At 48.9% G+C, this 24657-nt stretch overlaps 8 protein-coding genes across 8 annotated transcripts; 2 read left to right on the top strand and 6 right to left on the bottom strand.

Moving 5' to 3' along the window:
* Positions 1-929: 929 nt before the first annotated feature.
* On the bottom strand, positions 930-1938 carry BT62DRAFT_1013846 (uncharacterized protein; the record flags this gene model as incomplete). The annotated part of the gene is made up of 3 exons (XM_043178120.1): positions 930-1321; positions 1360-1550; positions 1781-1938. 3 exons carry the CDS (start codon positions 1936-1938, stop codon positions 930-932), a joined length of 741 nt encoding a protein of 246 aa, XP_043033046.1.
* Positions 1939-3290: 1352 nt separating this feature from the next.
* On the top strand, positions 3291-5273 carry BT62DRAFT_976821 (WD40 repeat-like protein). Its single transcript, XM_043189245.1, has 4 exons — positions 3291-3525; positions 3585-4702; positions 4768-4954; positions 5005-5273. Exons 1-4 carry the CDS (start codon positions 3331-3333, stop codon positions 5167-5169), a joined length of 1665 nt encoding a protein of 554 aa, XP_043033045.1. The 5' UTR covers positions 3291-3330; the 3' UTR covers positions 5170-5273.
* Positions 5274-5381: 108 nt separating this feature from the next.
* On the bottom strand, positions 5382-9822 carry BT62DRAFT_976819 (SPO22-domain-containing protein). The gene is made up of 30 exons (XM_043189244.1): positions 9764-9822; positions 9649-9708; positions 9550-9600; positions 9445-9494; positions 9288-9386; positions 9175-9229; positions 9073-9110; positions 8846-9019; positions 8769-8790; positions 8627-8715; positions 8489-8573; positions 8358-8409; positions 8269-8304; positions 8052-8215; positions 7928-7983; positions 7597-7846; positions 7520-7534; positions 7213-7450; positions 7123-7163; positions 6870-7039; positions 6700-6805; positions 6580-6629; positions 6312-6503; positions 6197-6256; positions 6097-6124; positions 6012-6031; positions 5785-5952; positions 5652-5719; positions 5511-5601; positions 5382-5460 (listed from the first exon to the last, which is right to left on the bottom strand). The coding sequence occupies exons 1-30, from the start codon at positions 9795-9797 to the stop codon at positions 5413-5415; spliced, it is 2610 nt and encodes an 869-aa protein (XP_043033044.1). The 5' UTR covers positions 9798-9822; the 3' UTR covers positions 5382-5412.
* A 63-nt stretch (positions 9823-9885) lies between these two features.
* BT62DRAFT_877584 (uncharacterized protein) lies at positions 9886-10056 on the bottom strand (the record flags this gene model as incomplete). Its single annotated transcript, XM_043182556.1, has 1 exon — positions 9886-10056. A coding segment is annotated over one exon (171 nt), but the record flags the coding sequence as incomplete, so codon positions are not given.
* Positions 10057-10243: 187 nt separating this feature from the next.
* BT62DRAFT_700828 (uncharacterized protein) lies at positions 10244-10985 on the top strand. Its single transcript, XM_043181935.1, has 5 exons — positions 10244-10390; positions 10451-10502; positions 10565-10624; positions 10688-10737; positions 10801-10985. The coding sequence occupies exons 1-5, from the start codon at positions 10340-10342 to the stop codon at positions 10897-10899; spliced, it is 312 nt and encodes a 103-aa protein (XP_043033042.1). The 5' UTR covers positions 10244-10339; the 3' UTR covers positions 10900-10985.
* A 1110-nt stretch (positions 10986-12095) lies between these two features.
* BT62DRAFT_983407 (uncharacterized protein) lies at positions 12096-14109 on the bottom strand (the record flags this gene model as incomplete). The annotated part of the gene is made up of 4 exons (XM_043189774.1): positions 12096-12527; positions 12594-13272; positions 13327-13795; positions 13866-14109. 4 exons carry the CDS (start codon positions 14107-14109, stop codon positions 12096-12098), a joined length of 1824 nt encoding a protein of 607 aa, XP_043033041.1.
* Positions 14110-15537: 1428 nt separating this feature from the next.
* Positions 15538-15908, bottom strand: BT62DRAFT_938896 (uncharacterized protein). The gene has a single exon (XM_043187619.1). It carries the CDS (start codon positions 15869-15871, stop codon positions 15647-15649), a length of 225 nt encoding a protein of 74 aa, XP_043033040.1. The 5' UTR covers positions 15872-15908; the 3' UTR covers positions 15538-15646.
* Positions 15909-17577: 1669 nt separating this feature from the next.
* BT62DRAFT_957944 (uncharacterized protein) lies at positions 17578-19362 on the bottom strand. The gene is made up of 4 exons (XM_043188435.1): positions 19127-19362; positions 18891-19075; positions 18351-18836; positions 17578-18294 (listed from the first exon to the last, which is right to left on the bottom strand). Exons 1-4 carry the CDS (start codon positions 19269-19271, stop codon positions 18016-18018), a joined length of 1095 nt encoding a protein of 364 aa, XP_043033039.1. The 5' UTR covers positions 19272-19362; the 3' UTR covers positions 17578-18015.
* Positions 19363-24657: the final 5295 nt, after the last annotated feature.

Below are 24657 nucleotides of genomic sequence, written 5' to 3'. Positions count from 1 at the left end.
CAGTCACTGCTTATTCCTATTTTTTTCGCCGTTCACAATAGAATTCTCAGCATTGAAGGGTATCGATGTTCTTTCATCATGGTGCAAGTAGTTGCGACAGGTCTGGGCTGGATTCTAAGCGCATAAAGCGGTAATTCTGCCTAATATTATTGGCGGTTAGCATAACAATCCGGTCGAAAAGAACAACGTTTGCACCTTTTGACTGCCGTGCGGACAGGTATGGGCCCGACACTGGTGGATATTGTTCAAGACAAAAGGGAATGGGAAAGAAAAATTATACCCGATCTGTCATTTTCCCCGCCTACTTCTGACGCTTAACGGGTAGAGCTTAACGGGTAGGTCCGAGTAGGTCCACACATGGTCCCCTCACCGAGGCTCGTTCAACGCGTTTCTTGTGCGGCAAATTCCGCCTCGGTTGGATAAATTCGGAGTATCTTCGAGATATCTCATATCTCAATTCCTGTATGTCCCCCAAAGTCGCGATGCCTAGATGCACATTGTACTCTTCCCATTGTTCGTAAGTTAATCACCGCTGCAACCTTAGGCCTTAACCCCCACCGCTCATCCTACACGATTTTCATCCGGAAGGAAAAGCCGTAGCAAATGTAATCGAAAGTTCTTTTTCTTTTACCCTTTCTCTTGTGCCACAATCCCGTAAATCGATCGCAAACAGCATCCACCACCACTTCTGTGCCAACGGATCCAACGGACAATTTGTATTCTTCCGCCCAGTATGGATATTAACCCCGTCCTCGTGGACCCTCGTCGTCCCTGCCAATTAGATAGTAAATGCTCAGACTCCTTGTCCGATCTTTCTCTGTCGTGACGCATACTTACTAACCCGACAGGCCCTCCCCCAAAAAGCCGGAGATAATTAACCTTAAGGCCTCGTGCCCGTATGACAATGAACTTCTCCCTCCCCAAATCGTTCAATTAACCCAGACATCCACCTCGACCTCGCGCCACACTCTCTTGTACTTGATCAGAAATTCCAAATCCCCGCTCCCAGATCTAGGGAAACCGCGCTGTGTCCAATTGCCTTTTTCACGGTCCGAGATTGGCATACTTTTATAGACGGGGAGGGAGGGAAGGGGACGGAATCTCGCTTCGTGTGGCGCCGACGTCACGGAACGAAATTGGAGGTGCAAAAGATTCGGGGAAATCTCAGGGGGAGAGAGGGGAGGTGCCTCGGTGTACATCAGGGGAGACAATACGTCACCCATAGCATACGTTATACTTCTTACGGCAAGAATGGTGTGGTATGGTGCAGGCAAGTAACTGTACTTGGGACTTTGCGGTGTCGAGTGTCGTTCCACAAACGCTGGGTCACTGTCGGTAGTTTTCTTGCGATTAGAATACCTGGAGATTTAGACTGAGCTTTGGGCTGACAGTGCGGGAGAAGCTTGTGGGACGTGAATGCTAGATGTGGGGTTGCATCTTTCGCAATAATGGAACTCAGAGCCCTTTCTTCAGCCAAGGAACCGGGTATTGGAGCAGAGATTTCTTTTGCGTTGTTATTGGTACCAGCGTTAAGTTGTTCTAACACCGATCTGGATGATTGTGAATAATCGGTGCTTATCGTCCTAAAGCCATCACCCACGGAAGAGTAGGTTAACTTATACACGTCCTTATTATTGATATCAGACACATGAGGCAATCAGCGGAATTTTTGTAGGTATAAATGCACTCCGATAAAAAAAAAAGCAGAGCAAAATTTAGTTACATTCGATCGTGCACTTGAGCACTGTCGTTCGATCTATGACACACGTTGTGTGTTTACACTGGCAGTGAAGGACGCTTCTTGGGGTACATGCATACACCACTAACGCGTGCAACTTTACTAAAATTAGGGTTGAATTTATCAGCTGAGAACCTTTCATGTGCGAGACGAATCCTCTTATTATCGTCAATATTTTTCGGAAGCGTCACCACGAGCATGCTGATATCACTCACTCGTAAGCTTTGTGAAAGGACAAAAAATTCGTTGCTGTCAGGGCTTTCATCCACGGCTCTAAGTGCAGGTTCGCGTTTACCTCATATTTGGTTAGATGCATCAACCTAGAAAGGGCGAGATGGCTCCCGTCTTGAATGTTAATCTCCTGTGAGTAGTGACAACAGGTCCACGACCCAATTCTTACTCACTCTAAGTTCCCCACAAATTCGGTCAAATTCCAATTTGATAGATCTGTGATGATACGATCCGTTGTGCGCGACACAATTCTGTCGTATGCGTCATAATCTTCATCACGTATTTGAGTACTTACTTGAGGTCAACAAGCCACCAGATCTTATCTTGTCCCGTTCATCGTATATTCTGCGACGAGGACCGGATGCAATGCAAAGGATGACTGAGTACGTACATCATCTATCCCTTGTTTGATACGTTTGCGTTAACGTGAGGTTTGTGAAGGCTTGCAGACGTTAAGGCGTAGTTACGACTACGCCTTGGGGGTACAGAAAATGATACCTACCGCCCAGAGGTGGTCCAGAGCATGAAAGCACTCTAAGATGCTTGTGAAAAGCAGAGAAAAGCTCCGGATACAACTTTGAAAACACGAAAGAAGGCCATTTATTGACATTTGCATCTGTAAACGTAGGACCTTTTCGAGATGTCAGCCCGAGGGGATTTGACGCATGAAAGAAACTTTGTATCACCTTGTCACATTGGCCGTCATTACCATGGGTCACAAAATAATGAGCCTTTGATCGAGACCATGCCTAATCCTGTATGGGTTGTCACGTTTGAACAAACAGAGTTACGTCGACGAACGACGAAGTCTTGCGATAAAAGAGTAGTCTGATCAGCCCAGGTCTGTCAAAAACAGGTTACTGTAGTGTTACTGAACTAAAAGAATATCCGAGACAATGAAATCAGAGTCACTAGAATAGCTACGACTTGCCAAATCACCTCGTGACGGACAGACCATAGACTTGGGATGCACAAGATCAGCTTCCAGTGTTTCATATAGCCCCGTTCGTTAAATTTTCCCTGAATTACATTCTTTTCAGTGATTGAGCCTTGAGCATTTAGAACAGAACATGCTTGCGAGACAATCGGTAGTTCAGACAAAGTAAGTTCAGAGTTCCCTTCGGATCCAATGGTCGGTCGAGACCAGCACCAAAGTATGAGTTATTCGGACCAAGGAAAACGAGATTCAGAAGATTCATGTGCGCGAGATCTAAAGGAATGTGTGAGAGTAGAAGTCGCAAGCCAAGTATAGGTCGGCCGTGTTCGGCAAGTAGAAGCAATGAACAAACAGGAACAAAGTGACGTCCAAAAATACTCTCTCTACCTTTTCTTTCTCTTTTTCATGCGGTCTGAATTATAAGATGCCGAAACGCGGACCTAAACGCCAGAAGACCTCAGCTAACGACGATGCGAGTAAGGACGATGAAGAGAGAAGGCTGGAGAGCCTGCTTTTTGGGGTTCCGTATGTCCCGGCTGGTGAGGAGACTGTGCTAGAAGACGAAGACGAGGGTGAGGAAGAGAATGAGAAGGAACTTCAGAACCTTACCGATGGAGACGTGTGTGGTTACTTTTTTTTATTGTTCTTACGATAAGCTAAACTGTGTGTTTTTCCAAGTTGTTCTTCGTAGATGATGGAGCTAGGCCTTCTGGCGACGCTATCAGGGATGAGGAAGATGACAACGAGGAAAACGAAAGAGGGAAAGAAAGTGACGGCGAAGAAGCAGAGCCTACACAACGACAGGCGAAACCGGAACCCGTACTCTCCTCTCGCAAAAAATCAGCATGGACAGACCCTTCCGATCCTCCTGTTGTCTCCCTCGTAGCGTCCAACCGCACACGAAAACTCCGTGACGCACCCTCTGAAACGACACTGTCGGGCCGAGAGTACGAGTCCCGCCTTCGCCGCCAATTTGAGCGCATACATCCAGCTCCTGCATGGGCCAAGAAACGGCGACGCGAAGGCGAAGACGATGAAGATAACGACGACAGCCTATTCACATCAACGGGGGGAATACTTTCACGGCAGAATCGACACACACTATCGCCTGGGGTTCTCGCTATCGAGCGACTCCGGGACGCCAACCAGTCTTCACAAAAGGCCAACGTCAAATCCATCGCATTCCATCCCAGCGAGCGCGTGCCCGTTCTTGCCGTCGGTACGTCGGACCGTCGAGTGCGTTTATACAACGTCGATGGACACACCTCCCCACTTCTGCAAACACTGCATATACCCACCATCCCATTCACGTCCCAATCCTCCGTCTCCTTCCACCCATCAGGGACACACCTCCTCCTTACTGGTAATCGTCCTTATTACGCCGTGTATGACCTCCAGTCTGGGGCTCTCAAAACGCACAATGGGTTATGGGGAACGCGGTTCTCCAGCCCAGGAATTGCCAAGGCAGAGTGCATGGAAATAACAGCATTTTCGCCTACTGGCGGGATGCTGGCTGTGGCAGGTCGAGGGGGGAACGTGCATCTTGTTGATTGGCAGAGCGGGGGCGGGCAGGTTGTCGGGACGCTCAAGTGTGGGGCGGGTGGCGGGATCAGGCAGTTGTGGTGGACGAAGGAAGGGGAGGAGGAGGGCCTGGCGATGCTCACGGGAGATGCCGACGTTTGCCTATGGGATGTTGGTCAGCGGAGGTGTGTAAGGCGGTGGCGGGATGAAGGTGCGTTCCGAGGGGCGGGCCGTGCTATCGCCGGGACCACGACTGGCGGGTGGATGGCTATTGGGTAAGCTCCATCCTATCCACTCCATCACGTGCTCGTCATTGACAGTTGCCGTTGGAATTATTCAGATCAAACACCGGCTTGGTGAACATGTACACCGCCGATGCATTCACTGGTGGTACCAGTAGTACTGTCCATCCGAAACCAACCAAGACTATCGGCAATTTGACGACTGCGATATCAACGTTACGCTTTAACCACGACGCGCAGTTAATGGCTATAGCCAGCCGGGAGAAGAAAGATGCTATGAAACTGGTTAGTTGTTCCCGTCCCTTGCCTTCATACATTCATTACATTTCATTTAGATACATCTTCCATCGCTCACAGCCTTCTCCAACTGGCCTACATCAAGTAGTCCTATTGGACACGTCACCGCTGTAGACTTCTCTCCGCGAAGCGATTATCTTGTTATTGGGAACACAAAAGGAAGGGTGTTGCTTTATCACCTAAAGGACTACGGCAAGTCGTGATTTCATGGTAAAAGTAGAATAGACATCATATGATACTATTGCCGTGACAAGTAAAACTATGCATATGATGGCTACCCGTTATACTTAAAGCGGGACAGGGTAACAGAACAGTCGGCGCTACGCTACGTCAGAGTGAAGGCGGCGCAAGATCACAGATCAAGAACAAGGGAACAAAGAACACGGGAGGCAAGGCAAAGCAACAAGACCAAAGAGCGAGAACCACAGACGAGAAGCACCGCACGTTTACCCAGTCGCACATCTCTCCAACAAGCGCGTATACGTATCCGAGATCTGCCACGGGTCTGGCGCACTTCCCAGAGGTAAAACAATCAAAGACATACCTTTTCAGCCCGTTCCTTCCCCCCAGGCACGTACCTACAAATAACCGTGCTCGATTCGAACCATCTCTTGGCTTCATCAAACGCCGATGACCTATACATACAAATAAGCTCCAGGTGATGAAAGGAAAAAGGAAATCAAACTCCAGGCATTCAAACCCAACGTTATACGCTGTGCTCAGCAACCAGAAACGCTCGTCCATGGGGTAAGGCTACGGAGGGGGGGAAGGGTAACAGCACCGTGAAAAGAAAAGAAAACCCACAGCAGAACATTTACCTCATCGCTTCCAACACTTCCCTTAATAACTCCGACCGCCTGCTCGACGTACCCAATCGCCTTGAGCCGATCATTCCTCGCTATCATAATCGTGCACAGCGCTCTCAGCCACCTCGAGAACTTGTCAATCGAGAGCGAGTTGTGATCGAGGCTCGCGCGGAGGATGGACTGGCGTACGTTCGTTCGTTCGTTCCCGAGAGGAAACCCAAACAACGGCGACGACTCACCTCCAGCCCCACGTAAAGAACTACCGGAAAAAGCACATATTTAGTTTATGTAGCAGTGGAAGTAGTAGTTATTTTTGATACATACTGTTGATCGGGCAATCTTTCTTCACCCACTAAGACGGATGCCCCAAATAAACCGCGGATCAGAAAAGGGAAAGCGGTCAAAGGGTAAGAAAAGCCTTTACCAGAACATCCGCAATCGCCTCGTACGTGCTCGCCGCTAGCGGACCAGCCTTAACTGTATCCTACCAAGAACATTATCAAACCAGAGTCCCAACAAAAGTAAAGTACCAAACTTACCCCAACGACCCTGCCCACCGCCTCCCACTCCCCCAACCTGACCAGCATCTCCACCTCAAACACCCTCAACGTGTGCAAAAAATACCCCACCCTCATCAAATCATTCTCATCCGTAATCACTCCCTTCCCCTGGATCTCCTCAACCCTCTCCCGACACGTCCTGATTTCCGAGGATATATCACGTATCCGGGCCTTTTTTTATCACGAGCCACCAAGTCCAGATAAGGGGGAAAACACGAGAAAAAAAGTTAAGGGAAAGGCTTCTCACATTGATACTGGTCTCCGTGTCGGGTTCCCGAGATTGCCGGAGTGTGAAGACTAGGAGTAAAAAGGAGGAGAAATGGGGTTAAGTAGGAAAGGGAAGGGCTTGGGGGGCGGGGGAACTCACTCCGGCCGGAGACTCCGGAGAACGACGCAATGATGAGATGTAAATAAACTTCCGCATCGACGTCTACAGGTGATGTCGATGATGCCTGGCAACACGTTTCTAGCAGCTGGAAAAATATCGTAGAATCAGTCAGCCCATCCATCCCTCATCCCCATCCCTTAATTACTCACATCTCGCGCTATGTCAAACATATCCGAGATCCGCCCCTCGCTGCCCGAACCTTCCCACTCCGAACATCCTTGCACAGCGCAGTTGAATGCTGTTCTCCATAACCATGAGACATCTTTGCTTATCAGATCCAACGCCTTTTGAGCGTTGGCAGCTTCGATGAGGATCTTCGCTTTGTGTGGGTTGGAGGGGGGGGTGGGGGGGAAGGGGGGCTATTTTCAATCACCAACAAGCAAGGTTCGAGGGTCAACTTACCCGTCTGGAAGTGCTCCACCATTGCACCAATAAGGACTGGTCTGGAATTAAATTAACGAGGGGCGGGAAACACGAAAGCATCCGACACACTTATCAGCGGCAGGCTCGGTAAGCAATTTGAGCACAAGCTTGATGATGCAGCGAAGCAACGACATCGCTTCCACTACAGTCTCACCGCCCTTTGAAAGTTTCAGGGTCTTGAGAAGAGCTTCCAGGGCAGCTAGAAGGATCCGCTTGTTCTCTGATTCATGTGAAATCTGTGTGGCTAGAAGGAGCATCTTTCGGTCGAAATCAAGTGATTTCATCATGTCCTGGACAGCTCTAATGGCTAGAGAGTGGTAGGGTAACGTTATGCGATGGAGCGCTCATACATACAAGAACCAGAACAAAAACGGACCTTCATCATCGATGCCTTGGCAGAGTCGAATGAATACTTCAAACTTCAATTCCTCCGTGTAACGATCAGCCGCTCACCTTGATGAACAGCAGTAAGGAATATAACATAATGAGTAGCTGCTTCGGTGATGGGACAGCGGCGGATGGCGGCCGAAGCCTTAGCATACTCCCGGTGCTCGATATAACAAAGTGCCGCTTTCCGGTAACATTTCGAGCTACTTGTTGGGCAGTTTTTTCGGAACAGCTTGTGACTACCGGCAATAAACCAATCTGCCGCGTCCGACCATCTCTTTGCGTGATAGTGACGATCACCATATTGCCATAAAAGCTAACAAAGAAAAAAAAAAGGGCACAAGGGGGGTTATATTGCCAAAAAAACGCGGATAAGCGAATAAGAGAAAACACACACCGTAAGACATGCTGTTGCCGGTACACTCGGAAGTTCGTAGTCTGCTTCGCAAATGGCTAAAAGGAGGAGGACGAGATATTTCCAATCAGTCGGGGGGGAGGGGTTAGCTGGAAGGTTCACTGACATGTGAACGATGAATCGATGGCCACCATTGCTCTGGCGTGGTCTTCGTCTTTCGAGCAGTGGACGATCAACGAGAGAAGCAGTCGGTCAACATGACCGCAGGACCGGTCAGAACATGCTAGAGCCTGTTTCAGACAGTGCTGATTGACGGCAGTAACGAGGGTACTGGAGCACGGAACCTGTTTAGCATTTGCCTTACCTGAGACACATGTACTTACTGTTGGTGGCTGATTGTTCGCAAGTCCTGTAGAATGCTGACATGCTGTGAGCATGCCTATCTAGGCTACGTCGAGAGGACCGAGCTTACTCAGTTATTCGAGACTCCGTTAATTCCATGTGATCAATTATAGACTTGAATGCTAAAACGAAGGATATCAGGTTAGCGATATTATAACAGCCCAGTTGAAATATCAGTCAGATCGATTTACGTGCACTGACCATCTAACAGAGCTGGATCGCCAGCTTTTCGCCGTTTAAGGATAGCCAATCGCAGCCATCGAAGTTCTTGATATTCGGAGCTTGCCTATATAAGATTTCAGGGTAGGGGGGAGTCGAGAGCGCGCTAAGTGAACCTACGGGATCATCTGAGGAATCTATGGATGGGACGAGTTCGTCAAGTGTGGCTTCTGCTCTGTCGTATGACCCCGAAAGGAAATACGCTCTTGCTGCATATGCTTCTTCAGCCGCGACTGCAGGACGCAAGGCACGAAACACAGACCTAGAGTTCTCAGCATCGATATCTATCGATAAACCCATCGTGAGAGTCAGTAACTGAATAGCAAGGCTGTGCACGACCTTTAGTTGTGGCACACCGGACACGGCCGAGTCGTCTAGTTGGTCCGCCATGGTGAATGCGTTCTGTAACCACACCACAGCATCTGCAGCCTTCGTTCCGTTGTTGTCCGATGCGGCGTGGCTTTTTAATATGGCCCTCCCAATGCTATGGAACTTGGTAGCCAGAAGAGTACGCTGATAGTTGATGTCAACAATGGGGCGAATCATTATTCCAAAACTGGACTTACATCATGAGGTGGTAGTAGTGCGAGACGCTGGTCATCGTCTGGTTGTGTGATGCACGTGAGACCCATCTCGGCATTCCTTTTAGAACGGAACACTGCACATACCCGTTATCTTGGAGGACATGAAATCAGCTACGGTATGATTTCCTTCCTGCCATGCCTGCACGATGATCAGTAACGGGATGGATTGGGGTCGGCGGACCGGGGAGATTGCTCACAGCCTCCATGCGACTGGAGAAGTAGACTACTATAGCGCGCGCTCTAGCCTGACGATGCGTGCCATCCGGGTCTTGTGCGTTTCGCAAGAGCTCTTCATACTAAACGACATTTGTATTGAAACGGAGACGGACGAGAAAAGATGATCACTATATTAACCTTTGCGGCGCTAGTTAGCACACTTCCAGCGATATCGTTGTTTCCCAGTTCTGACATTGAAAGAGGTTCGAACTCAGCGTGAGGAATAAAGTGCCGATCACAGACCTGAGAGGGTGGCGCCTGTCTTGCTTGCCATCTGGAGAACATGGAGAAGGGCTAATAAGGGATAAGTTACGCAGCAAGGGAAAGGGCCTGGATACACACATTCTATCCCCGGCTTCTGTTCTAACCCTGCTTCAACGAGACGGAAAGCGGCAAGTCTGACTAGGAGGAACGAATAAAGATCAAATGTGCAAATGCCAACGGAGAGCTTACGTGCCGCGACAACAGCCCGGCCGTCGTCCTCGGGGCATTTGCGGACTAGACTTGATATGTTCCACAGATTGACACCTTGAATGGATTTGTCTGATTGAGATATGTGCCAATAGAATGGAAAAACGCGCCTTCTTGATCCAGTCCGTCAGCGAGCTCGGCGCAGTCCTTGTCAGTCTTCGGCCTCTGTTCCGTAAACGATTCCGCGAGAGAGGCAACCCGATAGAGATTCTTCACCAGTGTCGGTCGCACGGCCACGTTGGTGTCGTCCAGCTGGGATTTCGCGCTAATCAGCAGATCTGGTCGACGCGCCTATTAGCTTGTAACACAACAACTGCACTAGCAGCCCCCTCACCCTTAATACACTGGAATGCCTGCTGCAGACCGTGAGCAGACCGTTTCTTGGCCGTCGACATCAGAAGTGGGCGTCGCGTCATCACGGTCACGACCCTGTCACTCACCCTGATCGGACTGACCTGCCATTCTGGGACATTTACCATTACCCGTTGCTTACTTTACTTTTTACTTCCATTTCCGCGCGCGCAAAGTGCCCAAGTTCGCCTCATCGTTGTTGGGCAAAACAATGGACGCTGGTAACCCCCCTCCTGCCGATGCTGTCCAGCGGGCAACAACCGTGGGTGCTTCGCCGCGGGTTTGGCAAAAACATTTGTATGTCAATGTCGGTTTATTCTAGGAAGGTCGCAAGGAAGGACTTTTTGCGGGTCTGACTTCGGCGTTAGCTTCAGGCGAGCCTCTCTCACACCACCCCCGTTGCTGGCTGCTCACTGTCTTTTTTTTTTTTTTCCAGGTCTCATCGGTGCCAAGTTCATGGGCCTCAACCGGAATAAAACAATCATCACCATCGTCCGTGAGCGTGCCATGCATTCAGTGCGTATATCACAACATCTTACATACCCTTTTTTTTTTTTGTTTTTTTTTTTCGCAGTAACGGGTGGCTTGTCCGGGTATTATTTCACGGAGGTCGGTCGGGCTCTTGCATGGAGCCAATCACTGTCCATATGACGACCTAACGTATACATACAGGCATTCACCCAAACAGCCCTTAAGCAACTCCAAGTTGAGTGGGAGAAGCGTCAAAAGGAACCATCGCATGATCGTCCCGGCGAGGAACGACCCACATAACCGGTGGAAACCGTGCCTCAAAATCCATTTTGTCGTGGAAACCAAGGTGAAAAAAGGGCAAATATGTATGACGCGGACCCTGTATGTTACTTTACCTCTGGCTTGTCATAATTACGATGGGAGAACGAACGCCCTTGTTCTCCCGTCTCTGCCTCAATTGTGTCGTATACGTTAAGTAAAGGTTGAGCTTCGAAACCTTTTTTTTTTTGGCCCCCTTCTTCCGTGCAAGGCTATCCGGCGAGGCGTCAAGTCATTCGACATTACGCCGTCGCCCCCTAGGTCTTCCCTCTGGCCCGATACGTATCCACGCCCGTGGCAGCGAACCACAAGTGTCATTTTCATGCAAATACCATTTTTCCCTGGACAACGGGTAAGCACGCAGAAGACACCCAATTCCAAACCCCCTCAACTTGCAATAGAATAGAAAGGAGGGGGCTAGGTGGGTCCCGATGGCTTAAGTAATTCCGAATCATCCAATGCCGGAGATGGTGTATTGTATATTATATTATATCTTTCTCGTATCACGTTAACCTTGTGGTGAGGGCACCCCCCCCACCCCCTCCGTTGATATCGATTCGGATCCTGGATCCTTTATTAATTCGTCAACTCTGTCTGACTAACCAGCATTAGCATAACATAGCCCCCTACCCCCTACGAATGAACTTGCATTTGTTCCCGGAGACACCACCTTCCATCCACCGTTTGCAATATAATTGACAGGACCCATTACCCCTTTCGAAATTCTGCTACAACTGTGGCCACATGCAGAGGGTACGAGGAGTCATTAGATAAGGTTTGCAGACATGAATGGACGTCTCATTTAGCCGACCTCGGAATGACCCGCTGCCCCAGTACATGTTCCGGTCGGTCTTACTTTTTATCTTTCAATCGAACTGCATTTGTTAGGAGCCGAGCGAGCGAGGGAGGGTATTTCGTTACATTGCAAACCCATCCCCGACCAAATACATAGCTGTCAAAGTATCCTACAAGTTTCAGGGTAAGGCAAACGTTTACTTACAGCGGACGATGGATATAAATACAACAGAATAAGTGAGATAATGTGGTATATGGATGAGAGTGCAATTGTAATTGATTGGAATGCAAAATACATGCGATGAAGGTCCTGAAAGATGTTGCGTGGGGAACATGATGGACAACGAGTCGTAAGCTTTTTCAATATTATCATTACTTTCTGTTTAATACCCGCGGCCACGATACCAATTATCACGATGGGGTGGTGTATAGCAAGGCGGGGAGCGCGAGGCTGTAGAGTAAAACTGGATGCCAGGAGGGCCAGCATTAGCGAAGGGTGCGGGGATAGGACTAGGGGTATTATCATTAGTGTAGTGGCGGCTGGGCTTGGGGTGATGGAGGGGCGGTAGAACGACTTGGTGCGTCCATGCCGTTTCATGCAAGTGGGGAAGTACATGCACCGGGTCGAGATTCATGTGCATGTCATTCGGGCTCGTCGACGCAGACTGAATGTTCACAGGCATCGGTGCACGGTGCGAGTAGCAAGCAATGCTCGATGACGGTGGCGCAGGCTGATGGTAGCGCAGCCTGGGCCGACGAACGCGGCGGTCTTCATCAACCATAGGCGAGCCTGCGAGGGTATAAAAGTACAGATTCTAGAAAAAGAACCCATTAGCACAAAAAAAAAAAGAAAAGTACGGCGAAAAGAAAGGCAATCTCACCTCAGGTACAGCATTCCGAGTGCCTTCGCTCGCGTTGTACGCCGTAACGAGCGTTTGAGGAACGGTGTCACGTTTAATCGGTACCCAAGGCGAAGACGACTCGGACGTTGGTGCCCGCGAAGGAGAGTGCAGGGACATCTTGGCGAACGACTGCAAGCCTTCGAGCGGCGAATGCGAGTTGGAACCGGAATTAGTGGACGAAGCCGAGGACTCTGGAATCTGAAGGGAGATTGCGGCGGGCCGTTTGAAAGGTAGCTGCGAGAAACTAGCGCTGGTGGGAGAGAAGGCGGCCTCTGCTGTGCGCTTCGAACCTGATTTGTAGGAGAAGGAAGCGTCAGGGGGACGAGGGGTGTAATCAGGACGGGAGATCTGATTGGGTGATGTGGATCGAGCGCGAGGTGGAGGAATAGCATAGCGGGAGGAGTAGTTTCGTGTGGAGGGTGAGGTAGTAGCGGCAAGTCGGGAGGACCGGGCCGGCGTGCGTGATTTCCGGAAACGGCGACAGTCTCTCTCCTTAGCGAGCACAAGTCCCTTGAGCAGAGACAGCCAAGACTCGTAAGTCTTTTTGTCGACATACAAATTGAAGTCAACACCCATGAGAAACTCCCGCTCCATCCGGTTTATCTCGGACAGCTCAATGCCAGACACCTCGGACCACGTTTTGTTCGTATATGTATTGCTGAAAAGGCGGTCAGAGAGACGTGTCTCGACGCGTAAACGGGGGGAAACTCACTCGTCAAGAAATTTATTGGCCATCATGAGTGCAGCGACGGCTATCCGAAATTCACTGCCAGCCTGGGCCGGGGTTCCGTTGTTTCGGTCTTTGAGCCGGAAGATGTAGTGCAGTGAGAGGACAATGACCGAATGCGAGACCTGGGTCGTCTCGAGCAGTTTCTGCATGAACTGCACAAAGGTAGGCGTCGCGACGAGCTGCAGGTTGCTGGCTGTAGCGGGCCGGCCGAGAAATGGGGATTTGAGGGGTGAATAGGATCCTTGTGGAGGCGGCGAGGACGCGAACCAAAGGTAGCAAATCATCTCGCAAGTTTTCTCCGCAATGAAACGTGCTGAACGCGTCCGCGAGACGTCCAGCCAGTCAATGGACATGTCGAACGCGGGCGGTTTGGTGGTGGTGGTGGCAAGTGGAGGAAGGAGAGTAGGTTCAGGAGAATAAGTCGGTGGTGGCACATCGTCTGGCGGAGTTACTAAAAACGGGGAACAAAATAAATGAGTCAAGTCAATTCGCGTTTATAAAAGAGCGACAATTGGACGCACGAGGCGGCATTGCCGACACTAAATCGCGAGATGAGAGTTGACGGTCGAAATGAGCTAGACGGTCGAACTGGGCTATTGAAGGCAACGTCGGGCGGTGCTGCACCTTTCTCCGCTCAAAGGTTGAGGTCATCGGTGGGGTAAGGGGCACGTCCTTGGGTCGCCAGTTCACCAACCAGACAAGCTCGGTGGGCAGGGCATTCATTGTGTAGGAATGGGAGATGGAGGACGGTGTATAAAAGGCCATAGCGTTAGCCAGCCAATGTTCAGACGAAAGGACGAAGCGGATGGCATATTGCTGATATTTAAAACGGAAGTGATGACGGTCTCGGAGGAGGAGTAAATCTAAGGACATGATCTAACGTGATCTCAGGACGTGGCTGCATTTCCGCTTAGAGACAAACAGGGGATCCGTCGAGGGTCACCACGGCTTGGGCCACCCCCCCAATTTGGAACCAGAGCGCCTCACCACTTATTCTTTTTTCCAATCAAATTCCATCAAATTCCGTCAAATCCTAAATTCATCCTCAACAATTCAGAAACTTAAGCACGAACACGTGACGCGGCATCCCGGCATGGGGGACTCCCCAGGGATTCCCCATAGCCTTGCCCTTATTCCATGTCCTTTTATGGCGTACTTATGCTCCTATTCTCCCACGCTCCTATTATTTTTTGCATTTTCTAGTGTGGATTTATTCCACATTATTCCCTTTTCTTTTCTTTTGCCTTCCTCTCGCCATCTCCCCATTTGGCATGCTCGTCGTCGTCCTGTTCACCTCCGAATATACGCTCATCAGCCCTCATCTTCTCTTCCTCTTCCTGTTGCTCATTGACACACGTCCTTTCCGGGTTTGTCCCCGTTTTCGTGGCTCGTCCCTATCCACAGCCGTAAATTCGTCCAGATCTCTTCCCCCCTCCGCGAGATTTCATCCGGATCTTGTCTCTTGTTTTGCTCCTATGTTTTGACAATACAACAACCCTTTCTATTTTATTTCATCAGCTGCGCCAGTGTAGGCGCGATCATTCGTGGCGCACCATACTACTAATCCCACCGTAATTTATTTCTTCCTCTTTCCAATTCTTAGTCCAGACATTCTCGTATTTCCTTCGAACCACCCCCCTACCGTTTCGGATAAAGCCAGTTCTTTCTCAGCACACTTACAGTCCGTCAACGTAACAGCACTACTTTGATTACACCTTGATTTCTGCCCTTTGAATCTGATTAGTAGTAGCATTGTACTGCTTTCAATCCGAGGACCATCAAACGCTGCTAGGCCGTCGCCATGCACAAATACACACACCGAAACCGTGTCAACTAGCTCCATTTACGGTCAGGGGTGGGTGTCACCTTTCGTATGGTCCCAGCCCGTAATACATCTCAACCCGTCGTGGAGTTATCCTCCTAATCTTCGTCTATCATTTTTTGCATTCATTCCAATTAAGCCGCTACCGTACTTCCTCGAAGCCTGCATTTTCCCGCTTATCCCTAATTTCTGCACAGCTTGTGGTTCGGCACAGGAAAGCCACTCACCCACCCACCCACCCACCCTCCCAACTCGGCATTCCCCCGCGTTGGCCCTGCCCTGTTCGTCTTGCTGCTGTCAGATGGTGGCACAGAGCAAAAAAGCTTCTAAACAAGATACTACTGATTCAATATGACGCTGTATTATTATTATTTTTTTCACATCACAAGAAGGCTGTAACATAAGGACAAAGAGTGCAGTCTCGTTCAGCGGGGTCCGGATGGTGTATACATCCGCGCGATCTAATCTATCGTTGCAATATCAGTATCTCGCACCTACAATCAGACCATCGCAAGAACGTCCCATGCAACCCGGAGCTTTTGAAAGACGCTGTGCTGTGCATTCCATACCAACGAAAACGGCGCGGCGCTCATCAGCCTTTGAAAGGCACTTTGTCATGCCGCCGAAGAGAAGACTGACAACTCTAGTAAGAAGTGAAAAAAGGATTTGTATCAACCGGAGCCGTTTTCGGTAAACACCGCTCATTGTTCGGCGGACGCTTAAAGGCAAAGAAAAAAAAAAAAGAGGTTCGAAAGGGAGAATCATTCGACGAGGACGAGCTACTCGGTGGGATTCACACTACCTACCCACGAGAAGCGTCGGGCCGATGTGTCTTTATTTAGGTTTAACCAGCATTTTATCGTTTTCGATTATTTAAAGCTAAAATAATCGGCCCTGAGATTATGCATATGTCTGCCAATATTAAAAAATGATGCAGGGGCCTGTTCTACGTCGCATGTGAATTCGGAAGTCTCTCATGGTTGTGGTGTTGCTAAGCCTAAGGAATGTGCGCCCTTCGCCTATTAGCACCAAGGATCGGATCCCGTAAATTATCGACATATTATACTACTCGCGCTTTTCCCCAGTCGGGCGACACTTGGCCTGATTGCCGCCACATCTGATATATTGGCCTACGGAACGGAGTTTGAAACTGCCTAGTTAAGATACCGTGCTTAATTTTCAGTTAACCGTGCCCAGATCCCGGCACCCTGATCTTCTACGCAGAGATTGGGTTGGACACCGCATGGGTGCCGTGTACAGCCAGCGTTGTTATATAGGACCAAAAACACGTTCTTTTGAAGAATCGACAGTTTTGGGTCCATCAATGTCTCTCTATCAAAAGGCGCTTCCGGGAGGCCTAAGAGGATTATCACAAAGCGTCTCTTGGGGAAAATGTTGGTTCACGGGTCGACGTGCATGGATATTTCGCGACATCTCCGTGGACCGGTGGGACGACCGTATGGGTTTTTATTTACGGTTTCGACGCGGGACCGAGCGTGGGCGAGTAGTATTACCCGTATGGGAAGGCTCGGATGACGAGACCCAACACCTGTACAATTGCAATTTTCAGAGAACCAACAACAGAAGCACTGCAGGGAAACCCCAAGCCAGTTAAGGGGCCGAGCGAAAATGAAAAGGCTGAATGTCAAGGCACGCACACAGCAGAACGGGTGCGGTCAAAGGAAAAGCCCAGACAAGCTTCAAATACTTTGAGCGCAGACAGAAAAACGGCATGGTCTTGCCATAGATAGATTGATAGCAACTGACTTGCAAGGCGAAGACGTAGCATCAGAACAAACATGCGTGTGGACCATCGAATTTTCGAGCGAATGGAATTGAAATGCGTCCGGGGTTTACATATATGATTGCGATGAATGTTGATTGTCGAATAGTTCGATTTTTTAGTTTTTTCACCCCCTCCGAGCGTACTTGATCATCAACGAGGGTCCATCACCCAATGCTTCTATTGAGTCAAACCCGACGCCTGCCCGACATCAAGCCATCAAAAATTCTATGTCCTATTCTGGCCCTGCGATGGAATATACAGCCTGCATAAGGAAGGGATAGGGCCGGGTAAGGAACGAGCGGGAGGAAAGACAAATGGGGGTTATTACTCCGAGTCTGCTTCCCCCCCCCCCCTCCCCCTTGGTAACGTACAGAATTCAAAACTTACGAAGGTAGGTATGGCTTCCACGTGGAGGGCTTAGACGTCTGCGTTCAACAGCCGGACTGACTAGCCGCGGGTCTCTGCCAAAGTAGTGTAGTGCGACGAACGTGCACTGATGGACGGACGGATGGATGGATGGATGTTGCTGCTGTACAAAGTTGCTGTCCTTGTGCATTTTGAACGGTGACCGATATTATCCCCACCATTGTTGCTATTCAAGGGTACTTGATATTATTTTTTCACAGGGGTACATATACAACAGATATCCTTCAATCACTATGATCCTCAGAATCCCGGTGTCAGTTACTGCTTAATACCCGGTTTCTAGGCTGTATTGGGATGCAGCAATCCCCTTCTCGGGCAAACGTCACTGCGATGGTACGTACAAGTGAAGCCATCATCCGTCCAAGAATCGTCCGATGCACCTCCAACAAGCAGCCGCTGTGTAAATGTAAGAACCCGCTGCTCCCGCAATGTCGTTGCAGCCTAAGTCCTAGGGTCAATTTTATGAATGGACGGACCTTCCCTTATTGTACGTGTCAGCCACCAATCCAGAAAATTCATCTCCGACGAAACGCTGCATGCTAAAGATTGCGGGATATAACAAAAAGTAATTAAGACGTGAAAAGAACAAACGAGCACGGGTCCATTGAGATAATCGTAACACCGAATAATACCGTGATCAATATCCTCCACCCGCAGGCGGGTAGCCCCCTCTGTTATACCCGCCTCTTTGTTGATACAGTTGCGCCCCGCTCACTCCGCCGACGAGGGAAGCAGTTTTGCCTCCGCCATACCCATAATTATTGTTGTACCCTCCATGGTAGTTACTACCGCTGTCTTCTTCAGAGTTATCTCCACCCGGTGCGGACGCATTTGAAGGGTAGCTAGATGAGAGAAGGGGATCCTTGACCTCCCATACAGCCTGCTTGGAACCCACTGAGAATTCAAGATCTTCGCGCTGTTGAATAGAGTTTAGCGATCAACAGACAGTGAGGTGCGGTAGATCGTTCTTACCGTTATACTATCCCAGTATTTGTACACCATCATCACGCTGAGTAACACGCACAGTTCGGAGAAGAAAAGTCCATCGATGTAATGCTTGATGGCGTCGCATATGGTCGTACTAAATGCGAAGAGTATGACCATGCCAATGACCCAGAAGCTGGTGCCGAACACCAGATCGCCAATTGGCCATCGATCCTCAAGCGTGCGGAATACTAGAACCAGCTGGGAAACAATGTAGATCGCCACACATATAACGGGCCACAATATGTAGACGATCCATAAGGGAGTAGTCTTGCTGTAAGAAAAGGAAACGTAGGATTTGAAGGTGGCGATCGCGACGAAGAAGGCAGCGCCAAATACGACGAGACAGGTTATGCGAAGGAACCACAACGAAAGTGGAGTTCCGTCCTCAGCGAACTGGAAGCCAACAAACGCGTTGATTAGGATACAACAGTACGCGGAGGCAACAAGTCCTGTATACACAGCAGCGAACCACTGCACAAAGGGGATTAGTGCTGTAATTTTGACAGCACAAATCGCGGTACGCACTACATATACCGCATTCGAGGTCGGTATAATCCCGGAATCTAGAAACAAGGCCAACAACTGTATAACGGCATACATCCAGAAGAAAAGGACAATTTCCTTTCTCCCTACTGCGGTGTATTTACTGCGAATGTGGTAAATCATAATAGCGGTCATGATGATGGCGACGATATGAATGAAGGATGTCGCTGGATTCCACTGTCAGGGAGATACGCAGTACAAACGGTAAGTGAACTGACATGGCTGGAAGATAAGCGTCCCTCCAACGTCGACATTGCGACTATAACACGTCGGTACAATTCCTTGGTCAGTGCCAACAAGTGGGCAAATAATGAGTGCTGCTGTTTCGCATAGGGAATCAAAGGACCCGAATTTGAGTCCCATCCCGGGATGAAGAGAGAATCACTGAAGGAAGACGAGAGAGAAAGCTTTCGAGAGCCTAAAGGAATGGAAAGGCGAGCTCGACGTTCGTTGACGTTGTCGCCGTGACAAACGTGACGGTTTCTATTTACCTGTATTTTTCCAGAGTCTTTTGCCGCCGGCAAAAAAAATATAAATCTCACCTGCTTATGGCAATGCAGCGCTCACGCCCTTGTGAAGTCAGGAGCGCCAAAGAGGAACCTTTTTAGGCACTTCCAAAATACTGGATAAAGACAGTGTATGTCAGAATTTTGCCAAAGTTCTCAAGTAGATATCAATTCTATAGGTTCAAGTCCACTAGCCGGACTCCAACCAGCGTTCCTGGACCTTGGTGGATTAATTGAAGAGTCAAACTGAAATTTTTGGGTCGTAGTTACTGAGATTTCAACTCCCGAGAAATTTAATAATTCGTCTTGGATGCCGTCTTACGTACCATCCTGAGCTCTGAGTGTGTAATAATCACGACATATTGTACGAAAATCCTTGGCACTTTCCACAGTAACACCACACTGGAAAACCGGTTGAATGATTTTGGAACAAAACAGCATTACAGTGTGTAAGATGACTTCAACAACCGTTATTTCTGTTTCTAATAGAACAATACATACCACTTTGGATTCTACAAGTCGTACGTCGTGAGCATCAGCTAGTCAATAAGGTTCCGGAAAGCTATAATGGTGGTCATATTCTTCCAAAGAAAGGTTTTCATGCAAGGAGGCCGTCATACGTTGTTGAAACTTGTCGAAATAGCTGTCTTGTTCACGGCATCACAACTTGCAAACTGATCAGACGATCTGTGCGAACAAACGGTTCACATTTCCTAAGGGAGGTGTGCTCTCAACGAAAGTATATCTTGTTCGTGATGGTTTGCGTAGCACCAAGTAGTCCCGAAATGTGTCCAATGAACTCAATGAACTCAATTACTACCAGGTTCGGCCTCGGTGTTCATATTATCCTCTTCAGCACCTGGCAATGGGACTAACACTCCAAGTACAAATAGCGGTTAATAGTAGACCCTCAGACTTGTCCAAGTTGAGAGCTTCCACAACGGGATAGTATTTCTTTGAAAGCCACTGATACCGGATCTCCACATCTGTTATTAGCGCAAAATTCCGCGAAATCCACGTAGGCCGAGATGCAACCCAACCCATGAACGAGGGTTTCCGGCCATGCAAGCCGCCCTCAGCGTGCGAAAATGACCAAATCTGAACCAATTGGATTTCATCCACCTTTGCCGACATTTCGGAGTTCGTCCTGTCCGTCATCGTTGCTGTTATCTGTATGTATGGGACGTTGAGCGCGAGGGAAATACCGCGTTTTCCTTCCACCAAGCCTGGGCTCTGATGTACAGCCCATCGAGTTCTCTTCGAAATCTTCAGTTCGGCTCGTGTCAAGGTTCAGCCACACCCGCTTTTACGGTACGCTTTCGTAATTCTTTACTAGGGGCCACCTATGAATGAGCTGGTAATGCCCTTGGGATATGCGGTTTAGCGTCGAAAATGCGCTTAGCTGCGAAAATGTCTTTCTCCGGGCACCTACCCTTTCGTGATACGCCTGGCCTTTTTTTTTTTACCGGCAACACTGCACCATGTATCCCTGTGCCGTAGTGCTCGACTGGTCCAATGGGGAGGAAACGCATGCACCTAAACCAGCTCCTACTTGTAAGTTCACTGTATACGCCTTTGGAATAACTAATACAGATGGTTAGCTTCGTGTCCGCTATGCGCGCTACTATCTGGGCCTTCTCCCAAGCACCCAGCAGGATATTAGATCTGTCCAAGTCATCCCTCGCCCATCTCCTGATCAGTCTACGTGGCATAAACTGGAACTGGGGTGCGAATGTCTACATTCCGCCCGAGAGAGGGTCTATCTCGTCCAGACTTGTCTTCGCTAGTGTCAGCTCGATATCCCTGCTCATTCACCCCATTACTCTCGACCTCATCGACTACCACATCCAATCACTATCGACGCCTGACACGTTTGGTAGGTCGACGGGGGAACGATTTTTGACGGACCCCTTCCCGCCGTTCGCTCTACGCACATCACGCTTCTTTCAGTAGTCGTCGTGATATACTGCGCGCTGCAGAGCTAACACGACGCCGCTACTCTCATTGATGTCGTCGTGTTTCATCAAGATCCAACCGAGTGGCCGCCCCTCTTTGATGGTCCGTGGCTGTCTACTTCTCTGTCCCAATTTTGGGCTCGAAGATGGCATTAGGCTCTCAATGAGAGCCTATCTTATGCCTCCTTTGGTGGCGTACCGTTGGGTCCAGGGCATGTGGGGATGGTCTTCGGCTCCTTCACCCTGTCTGCCTTGATTTCATTACCTCGGCGTATGGGGTATGGGTCATCGCGCCCCATTTTGGGACTCTTGGATGTTTGTTCCTAGTCAGCACGATTGAGTTCTTGCCGAGGGTGCGTTCCGTCGCGTTTTTGGACTCAAGGTTGGCGGTCTTGGGGGGGCATGGACCATGACATGGCTGCTATTCTGGCCAAACTATCTCATAGATACGTAGGCACAAGCAGTTCCCCGTTTCCTTAAACAATGAACGCCGGTAGATATCTTGAGGTTGATGTGATTTTCCTGTATCAATTTAAATTTTGACTGTTGTATGCTTATGACTAGTCGGGAAGCTAAGAGCACCGGTACCAGCACCGAAAACCAACAAATTGAGGCCCGGAAGGATGGGCGTTTGCCATGTGAGAGGCTCTCAGAGCACCATCTCGCGCTCGTGGACCGGCAAGAAGCCAGGCAACGGCAGAATGCAAGCAACCAGGTTATGCGAGTCGCAACTGGCACGTGGTAAATATTACATAATATGTAAACCACAGCATTCAGTCGTCATTCCAGAGTGTTACATTGAACTGCCATCCACCGCAATGCAGATCTTTGTGAAGACGTTGACTGTAAGCGCAGAAGGACGAGTATGCTACTACTGCATCATGCCCTTGCTTCATCTCTGTGGTGGTGGCTACCCACAATATATTTTAACCAAAGCTGCTGGGCTGAACAATGACAATGAGACCATTGAAGCAAAGTTTTACCCTTTTTTTATGACAAGATTCTGAATTATTGGTTCTCTCCGACTGAGGGGTTTGATGTCTGTCCACAGTGGGTCATCTTCACAATTACTTTTGTTGTCGAGTTTCCCCAGCATCCCTTGCTGCTTGTTGAGATCAAGCCCCCATCCGACTTCCATGTAGATTCAGGGCGGGATGCTGCGATTGTCCAAGTCATTCAGCATCTTGATGAGATTGGGCCAACTAATCAGCAATTGGATCGATTGTATGCTATTTCTGCAATTGGGAAGAAGTGGAGGGCTTGCTATGCCTTGAAAAGCATGACCAGCAAAGGTGGTCAGCCTGTAAGGGGTGTAGCTGAAGCAAAGTCTTTGAGGCCTGCAGAACCACAATGTTGTAACCCAGACATTTCATCCGGTGCTTCTTACGATGCTCTTCAGTCCATCGTTCAGACAATCAAGGGTTACATTAGCTTGTAAATGCTCTTGCTATGCTGTGCCCTATAAATTTGTAATTCTATCTTGAATTCTATCCTATTTATTGTGCATTAAAATGTCTCCACTTCAAAGTTTGATGCTGAAAAAAATCATGTCTTGATTCCATTGCAATGAGCATCTCATGGTCTCAGCTGATTGGGGTATACCATGCCATACACTACCCCCTCGTTATCAGTAAGTTATACTTCAGGAGAAGATCAAAATTCACGAGACAAATGCTTTCTACCGAGTCGTCACCGGGTTGTATAGGTCACACAACATTGTCATTCTGGCTATGTGGTCATTCACGGCATTGTGGTCGTCTATTGAGTGTCTACTCGGGTGTGCGTCTTGGCAGCTGTTATTTATGATCAATTCATATATATGTTAGGTTTGCCATCAAGTCCATTCGTAGGTATATCACGGCTCTGGCGTTCTTCATTTTATGTTGGTTGTACCCCGCCCGCATGGCCTGTTTTTGATAATGGTGCTGTGACCAGCGGGCTTTTCTGGGCAGCTTGAAGTAGATCTGACCATTTCGACGCTGACGGTGAATGCGCTGTTACCGTGGGCCTTTTTAGCCTCATCTTTCCGCTCTTCCGTGGTCATTCCATGCACAATCTTCGTATGTCGATCTGCTGTGCCTTGACTGGATTCCTGTCAATCCACCCTGACTTTGAAAATGACGATATCGATGGTCTCTGTAGACGTTGTCTGGTGGCACCTACTGTTCGCTCGTAATATCTCTCGTCAACTCGACTCATATCGTCTCTTGATAACTCCAATGGGCAATTATATTTTTTGTTCGCTCTTGGTGATCCGGAGTTCAAGCGTCCCACGTCACTCGTACTTTTACATGGCGCATTACTCCTCCCCTTAAGACCCATATGTCTCTGAAACGCGCATCGGAAGATGAAAGCTTGGTGGTGATACGTTGCATTCACGGATTGCTTACAAGAGCTTGATCATCTGAAATAGAATCCTCTAATGCCGAACGGATAATAGTCATCTGGTAATTAACGATGCGAGCATGCGCTAGGATGCTCCGATTAACAGGCCCGACGCCGACTCTATGGCTGTCACTCGTTATATCGATTTCCTTTCCTCAACCCTTACACAAGCTCTTACGACCAGTTGTCCCGAGAGGTGAGAACTCGGATTAGAATGTTCTGTCAGTTGAGTCATTCTTATCGTATATCGGCTCAAAAGCGCATAATTCGAATTTACAAATCCTACCGCGCTGTCCATCAAGACACCTTCTTTAACTCGGCGCCAACGGATGAAAGCTTTAGCAACAGCAGACGTCCCAACTTTAAATGGATGACTTCTCCCAACTTCAAACTTGGGTCTATATACTCGGTGCTCTGCGGCTCGGAGTTGCTGAACTTGAAGGACCCATGCATGGAAGCGATTACGACTTTTGGACGTCCAACTAATCTGTATAAGTTACGACTCTGCTTCAAGATGAATTGGATGGTAAGAGCAAGAGTCATACTTGGTCTAAAAGAATACAACTTAACTCCACCACTGCATGATCTAGCCTTCTGATTTATTGGCCATGGTAGCACGAATGGCGCAAGCATTGATAACTAAACGAATTCCGTGCTGTGATGCGACCGATATGTGCAACAAGCGACGAAACGAGGTGTTTGCACGGCAGATCAACAGGCCATGTACACAAGGTTCGTTTCCAGTATATGTCAACCCTGTGGACGATGCCGGCATAACAGCAGTATGGAGACCCTCAAAGACATATGTTGGGGCATAACACTCGTTTTCCCCCAATGAGAATTCGGAGTCCTTAGTAGCGACCCCTGCTTCCAGCGCTTCCACAGCAACGTTCTTGATGTAAA

This window comes from Guyanagaster necrorhizus (genome assembly GCF_019112545.1).
Source record: "Guyanagaster necrorhizus MCA 3950 unplaced genomic scaffold BT62scaffold_69, whole genome shotgun sequence".
NCBI lineage: Eukaryota > Fungi > Basidiomycota > Agaricomycetes > Agaricales > Physalacriaceae > Guyanagaster > Guyanagaster necrorhizus.
Note: the sequence above shows the minus strand (reverse complement) of the source record. Positions and strands in the feature narration are given on the sequence as shown.